At 34.8% G+C, this 7877-nt stretch overlaps 1 protein-coding gene across 1 annotated transcript; it reads right to left on the bottom strand.

The window, feature by feature from the left end:
- Nucleotides 1–799: 799 nt before the first annotated feature.
- On the bottom strand, nucleotides 800–2096 carry Ct83 (cancer/testis antigen 83). The gene is made up of 2 exons (XM_005410471.2): nucleotides 1814–2096; nucleotides 800–1159 (listed from the first exon to the last, which is right to left on the bottom strand). The coding sequence occupies exons 1-2, from the start codon at nucleotides 1892–1894 to the stop codon at nucleotides 851–853; spliced, it is 390 nt and encodes a 129-aa protein (XP_005410528.1). The 5' UTR covers nucleotides 1895–2096; the 3' UTR covers nucleotides 800–850.
- Between the last annotated feature and the right edge of the window lie 5781 nt (nucleotides 2097–7877).

Genomic DNA, 7877 nt, shown 5'->3' with positions numbered 1-7877 from the left:
TGTCCCTCTATTTTGGTGCTATTTGAGGTTTGAACTTTTTCCAAATAAAAAAGACCATTTTGCACAGGTGACTCTGACCACAGGGAGAATGTGGGCACATTTTAAATGAAAGACTATCTAGTTGGGAAAAGAGATATATAATGAAGAAGCAATCTTTTTCAAAAGCGGATCCAAAAGAGTAGTTTGTGTCACTATGTTCACAAGTGTGAACAACACAAATCTTTTTATTTTACTTTATATTATTTTATTTTTTACTTTAAAGATAAAAGAACAAACAATACAAATCTTTATGGAGTGTTTGACGTTGTAAGCTGCCCAGTGATAGCTCTTAATAGTTGTTACACAGATTCAGCAATAGCAAGAAAGAGTATTCTGCATAATAGAAAAAAGTTTCATGAAATTCAACTTCTTTAATGCAAACTTGAAGACAACTACAGTATTATATTATAAACTACTAGAGAAATTGTTTTTCACTTTAATGCAGACTTGTAGGCAATTGCAGTGTTATACCGTAAGCCTTTAGTGTTTCAATTGAATGAAATTATAATTAGAAAAAAATTATACTCAATATGTGTTATTGCTGTTTATTTTTAAAAAACAAACTTTGAACTGATTTTCTTTTATATATTGTGTTTGTATTCCTACTCCAGTAGAATGTATATTAGCGACTTTAGGTAATGAGTCATTTAAATAAAATATGAGTGAGCAAATTGATAAAGGTCTGGATTTTGTATCTGACTTGGCATCCCCTCCCCTTTTAAATAATAATCCATTCAGTATAAACACATACTCAACTGAATCAACTCAATTGCTTTTAATGATTGCCTGTATCAGCATCACATCTTGCAACCTATGTGGTGAATTTCCTATTACCTAATGAACCATCGAGGCCTTTGATGATTAGGAAATGTTCCAATTCAACCAGCTTGTATTCCACAATCCTGAGGTTTACCAATATTCGCTTCTGCGTGGATATTGAGTAAGGGCAGTTATTTAAGATATCCTGAGAAAGACTGTTGACTGAGAGCCTATCAGTAGTGCCCCTAGGTAACCAAGTAGGAGAAGTTTTGCTTTCTGGAGCAAAAGCAGTAGTTGACCAAGTAGTTGTTCTTATTGGAGCAAGAGCAGTTGAATTTGATGACATTTCACCGATGTTTTTCTGTAAAGAAAATTATACATATATAGTTTGCTGAGGTTAGGGATTTCCAAATACTACCAAATAACAACTTGGTTACAAGAATGGACTGATTTTTCCTAAGAATTGGAGATTAAGAATGTGAATAACTATGCTGATTCCGTAGTATGCTCTGCCAAGACACATGACTGAGGAGAAAAATACCAAAGTAGCCTTGAATTACCAAATTACTATATTCTTTGTTTATATGCTTGAGTAGTACAGTAATTCTACATATCGACCCTGTCTTTGACCCTTATATAATAGAATTTCACTTGCAAGTGTAAATAACACCAGGAAACACACATTCGGACCTGAAATGTTTGTGAACACTGTATCCAGAAAGCTCTCACTACAACGTCAGGAGGACCAAACAGTGTGAGCAAAACAAGTGAAAGGGAGCAAGATTCTTAAAATGGGATGTGGTGGCGGGCAGTGGGTACTTTTGGCTGGACTTTTTTCTGAAATCTCTGGTGAAAATGTGGATTTAAGGGGGAAGAGCACAGTCGCTAAAGTCTGGGGCTCTTTCAAGAGAAAAATATAAGGGCATATTTTTATTTTACTATTTCCATCAGCCCACAAACTCACTCCTCGAATCTTCATATTTAGCTAGCTTCATGTAACTCCAGTCTCACTTACCTCTGCCTCAAATCGGTTTTTCCAGAAGGCAAATACGCAGGCAAACACGAGGCCGATCACTAGGAACAGAAAGATGGTCATGGTTCGTCTTCAGTCTCTTCTTCGGGCCGAGGTTAGGGCTTGACCTTGGGAAGTAGGGGCCGCTTAACGCCGCAGAGTGGGGAAGGCGCGGGCCAGCGTGCTGGGTGTCCCTCAATTTTTGGTGCAACTGGGACTACGCTGAGGAGCTGGGTTTTAGGGCTTTATATAGAGGAGACTGCATGGGACCTCATAATCGCGTACTCAGGAAGGGGCACTGTGACGCAATCTGTGAAGTAGAACCGGGCTCACAGGAGGCCAGGAGCACTTAGTCAACCCTCGCCCCCCCCCCCCAGCCTCCCGCTCCCGTTACTTACTGAGGCAGATCCTTTGACAAGAGAGTTAAGAATTTGGTGTTCCCAAGAAGCTGTACTACATACAAGCACAGACTGAAAACAGACTGCCTAGATGTATGAGTTGTTTTTTTTTTTTTTTTTGGTACTGGGAATCAAACTCAGGACCTTGCATTTGCCAGGCAGGCGCTTGTGCTGCTGAGATACATCCCAGGCCCCTAGATGTATGATTTTAAAAGTGCTCTTCCCCCTTTTTTATTTTGAAAGCTATGGCTGTCTTTTCTGCAACCAGTCCATTTCAAAAACAATTCCAAACAAGGTAGAAACACACAGTAAAAAATAGTTACTAAGTATAAGTCATTGTCTGAAAAGTACCTTCGCATTTCCATTGCCATTTTAGAATTTATTCCAACACTAGTCACATTGGAATAACGTACATTTGTGTTATTTTAAAGTTTAAAAATAATTCAGGGGCATTTCCTCATATAATCCTGACAAAATTTGTACTACAGGTGTTTTTAATACTGAGTCTATTTTTAATACTGAGTCTATTTTTGCTGAAAGAGATTTCAGGCACTAAACTAATTTGAAACCAGTAAGCAAAACAGGAGTTAAATAGTGGAGTTAGAGTCCTGTGATAAACTGTCCCATTTTGTCACTTTCATTCACATTCCAGTGACCTCCACCTCCACTCTGATTTGTGAGCATCAAATATTTCATATTTTTCAGGCAAGAAGTTAGTGTACTAATGAGAATTAACAGATATAGGAAACATTCTACTAGACAGCTAAGAAGATTCATAAAAGTCATTTACATTTGGAAGATGTCACCAAACTACAGATCCAGAACTGAAGACATTGACCTTAGGAATCTGAAAGTGAATGTTAAACTGCAGCCGGTAAGTCTACATGAGGAATAACTCTCATCTTTATACATATAGTGTATTGGTCAGTTTTCCTGTTGCAAGGACATAATACTCAACACCTAAAAGGAGGAAATAGGTTACTTTGGTTCATAGTTTCAAAGGTTTAACCTGTGGTTGGCTGGCTACAAGGCAGAAACATGGTGTAAGGGAGTGAAGCAAAGCTGTTCAGTTCATGGTGCTGAGGAAGCAGAGCACAGGGAAAGAGAACCAGTGAGATGCATTCTCTCCAAAGGCCTAGTGACCCATTTCCAGCTGAGCTATACACCTCCTAACAGCAATCAGTTATGAGCACCAGTAATTAAATCCACTGGTGTGTATGGTACCTCCATGATCCAATCATCTCTTCAGGGTTCTCAGTCTAATAATTGACAAGATTAATATACACAGATTCAGGCTGGGGATATAGCTTGGTGGCACAAGGGCCTGCCTGGCAAGTGCAAGGTCCTGAGTTCAGTTCCCAGTACCAAAAACAAAGCAAACAAAATGGTATACACAGATTCAAAATAAAGGAATTGTATTTTTCAAAATGCTTGTATCATTCTGTTTCATAACTGTTTGTTCACAGTTTAAAGTTTTAGTCATTCAACAAATATGTATTAAACAACTATGTACAGAGCACTCACTGTGCTATATTCTGAGAATATGATTATGTGTAAAAATTAAGTCCACTGAACATGTGTTCTCCAGTAGGAGAGATAGACATTAATCAAGTAGAGAAATGAATATAGAAGAGCAGGGACAAGTGATAGAAGGAAGTATATATGTGGTGCCGTCGGAGCACATAATAAGATATGGAATGTAGAGTTAAGCTCCTGGTGTTATGGCTTACTCAGTTGATAGGAAGGAAATAATCAAGTATGGATTTGCTGATCATGCCTTTGACATGGACATGTCAAGTTTGTGTAACTTTGAGAAATGAAAAAAATTATCTTGGTTAGATAACTTAAGGTACAAATTTGTTAGTTGTTTGCATGTAAATGATAGCTGAAGCTCTAGATATGGGAGAATTTCCCTCATGTCAGTGTAGAGTGTACAAACAATAGGTAGACTAGAGCCTTAAAGGATTTCAATGTTTAATAACTGGGTACTGGTACTTCTATAGGTAAGTTATGATTGTCTTGACAGGTAATATTTTTGTTTCATTAAACAAAATTGAGTGAAGCCAAGTAATCTTATTTCTACCAAAACAATTTTGAACTTTTTTCCTATAATATCCCAAAGAAAATTTCAAAGATTTTCAGGAATATTCTCATCAAAAATATGGTATACTGTTGATAACCAATTATTTTTCATTTTAACTTTGTACTGTGGTAAAAATAGGTGTATATGACAGAATTTATTATAAACCAATTTAATTGTAGAGTTCTATGGTGGTAGGTTCATTCACATTGTAAAGACAATACAGTCATTCATTTTCACAGCCTTAAGTTTCCTAATTGAAACTCTTTATTCATTACACAGTAACATCCTATATTTTCCCCCAGCCCTTGACAACCACTGTTCTACTTTGTGTACCCATTGACTAGAATGGGTGCCTCACATAAGTGGAATTACACATTTGTCCTGTTCTGTAAGGCTTATTCCACTTGGCACAATATATTTAAGGTTCATCCATGTTGTAGTATGTAGAAGAATTTCTTTTTTGGTCATTTATTTTATTCTGGTTTGTAGTACTAGCCACTGAACACAGGGCCTTATGATTTTTCTAACACAGCTATGTCTCAGTCTTTTGTCGATTTTTATTTTTAAGATAAGATCTTACTATTTTGTACAAGCAAGCTCTGAAATTGGAATCCTCCTGCCTCAGCCTCTTGAGCAGGTGGGATTAGACATATACTACTAGACCTTGATTTCTAGGTGTGGAATATTTCCCTTATGTCGCTTCAGAGTGTGCAAACATAAGCAGTTAGATTAAAGCCTTGAAGGATTTCAACATTTAATAGCTGGTTAATGAATACTTCTAAAGATAATTATGATTGTCTTGATATGTAATTTTTTATTGAATGAAACTGAGTGAAGCCAAGTAATCATATTTCCAATAATAAAATTTTAAATTTTGAAAGAAATAACCTTCTTTCTTTTTAAGGCTAATAATGTCCCTATATATTATATTTTGCATATCTATTCGTCCAGTATAGACATTTGCTTTGCTGGCATGTTTTAGGTACTGTGAATAATCCTTCTGTGAATGTCAAGGTGCAAATGTCAAGCACATTATTAGGTTTTAACTGCTGATGGATAGAAGGAGCTTTTAGATATTCTGGATATCAATTGCTTATTAGATAATTTACAAATATGTTCTCCCTTTTTGTGAGTTGCATTTCAGGTCTTTTTAGGTTCCTTTAATATGCAAGTTTTTGAAATAAATGAACTATAACTGATGTTTTTTTTTTCACTTAGACTTTTGGTGTCATACCCAAGAAATCACTGTCAATTTCAAGGCCATTATGCTTTTCCTACAAGTTTTTCTCTGAGAGTTTTATAATTTTAGCTATGGATGCCCAGGTATTTCAGCACCATCAATCTAAACAACTGTGTAATTTCTTCATCTTATTGACTTTCCTTCTTTAAAATCAGTCAATTGTATTTACACGTGTATGGGTCTGTTTTTTGGCTCTGTAAATGGTTTCACTGATCTACCCATCTCTTTTTTTTGTCAGTGATACACTATTCTGAATACTGGAGTTTTATACTAAATCTTGAGGTTGGGTGAAATCATTATTCTAACTTTGTTTTGTAGCTTATAGATACTGTTTATTGTTTTGGGACTTTTTCCTCTCTATAGAAACTTAAGAATCAGTTTGTTGATAGCCACACTATAGACTGCTGAGATTTTTGTTGAGATTGCTTTGAATTTATAAATCAATCTGGAAAAAGCTGACAGTCTTGAAATATTGAGTTTTCCTATACATGACTATGGTATACCTCAGCATATTCTTTTCTCTCATCATAGTTTTAGAATTTATTTTATATAGGTCCTATATGTTTTAAAAGATTTATACCTAAATATTCCATTTTGGTCTAATATAAATGATAATGTATTTTAAGTGTGAGATTTCACTTGTTTATTGTTAGTATAGGAAGCAACTGGCTTTGGTATATTAACCCTTATACCTCACAACCTAACAATGGTAACATATCATTTCCAGAAGGAGTTTTTCTGGTTATTATTGATTCTTTTATATTTTTCACACAGTTGATCATGTTATCTATGAACAAAAGTAGTTTTATTTCTCTCTTCCGAATGCATGTATCTCTTTTTTATTTTAAAGAGAAAAAAAACAAAAACAAATAACAACAACAAAACAACACAAAAACAATACAAATGATACAGAATTTCAAAACAATGATAGGAAATTAACAGTGGTTGTTATATTACATATTGTTATCTTCAACGAAGTTGCTCAGATTACCAGATGTAAGAATGCAAGATTGATCAAGCAATTAAACATTAACTGTTACTTTCAATAAACCAGTGGAAATTAGTAGAACAGTTATCTTAGCTATGTATATATATATATATATATATATTTCCCTTTCATCTTTTCTCCTTTCTGCCATCGCAGTTGTTCCTTCCTTTGTAAAAAAAGGTAAGCAAAACAATGAAACTAAGTTTCAAAACAAGTTATTAGGACAGTTACAGTAGTTGATACATTGTGTATTGTCATCTTCCTAGTAATTATTCAGAAGATATATGCACCCTATCATGTCCATAGAATATTAGCACAAAACTTTCTTTTTAATGAACTAAGAGAAACTAGCTTTATAACAATCTTAAGTATCTTGTATGTACATGTTTTTTCCTTTCTTCATTTTCCCTTTCTCCATCCCAGTTTGTCTTTTCTTTTGAACAGTTTCTGCCGAATTCACAATATCTATTGTACACTTCAGATCTTATTTACTTCTTTGTTTTTTCACACTACTGAGACAATACGATGTGTACACATATGGGTCTGATTTATTTCATTTATGAGTATGGTCTTGAGTTGCAGTCATTTACCCATAAAAGACTCCCTTATCAGAAATGGAAAGATATTCCTTGCTCTTGGATAGGAAGAACCAATACAGTGAATATGGCTATACTCCCCAAATTGCTACACAAATTTAATGAAATCCCAGTGAAAATACCATTAACATACGTCACAGACCTAGCAAAAACATTCCAGAAATTCATTTGGATCCAAAAAAGATCTAGAATAGCAAAAGCCATTCTGGACAACAAAGGCAAATCAGACGGTATCACAATCCCAGACCTGAAATTATACTACAAAGCTACTGTGATAAAATCTGTATATACCTCTTATTTTCTTGTCTTATTGTGCTATCTAGGACTTCCAGTACATTGTTGAAAAGTAGAAGTGAGAAGTGATCTCCTTGCCTTGTTCCTGATTTTAGTGGTTAAGCTTCTAGTATCATCTTATTAACTATGTTAAGTGTAGGGTTTTTGGGTCAATGTTCTTTGAAAGGGGAAGAAATTTCCTTGTACTTTTTTATTTTAAAAATTTAAAAGACTAACAGAACAACAATGAAGACAAAGTCAAACCAACACAAAAACAACAAAAATGATACATGATCGCAAAACAAAATGATAGGTATTAACAATGGTTGCTACATTACGTACTGTTTTCTTCAGTGGAGTTGCTCAGTCCACCAGACGTAAAAATGATAAACATTGTGAAACAAAAGGAAACTGCTCAAAAGTAAAGAGCAACTGGGATAAAGGAAATGAGAACAGAAAGAAGGGGAAAATTATGTGTGTATATATATA

The sequence above is a fragment of the Chinchilla lanigera genome, unplaced genomic scaffold, assembly GCF_000276665.1.
Source record: "Chinchilla lanigera isolate Chin_1 unplaced genomic scaffold, ChiLan1.0 scaffold00133, whole genome shotgun sequence".
Classification (NCBI taxonomy): domain Eukaryota; kingdom Metazoa; phylum Chordata; class Mammalia; order Rodentia; family Chinchillidae; genus Chinchilla; species Chinchilla lanigera.
Note: the sequence above shows the minus strand (reverse complement) of the source record. Positions and strands in the feature narration are given on the sequence as shown.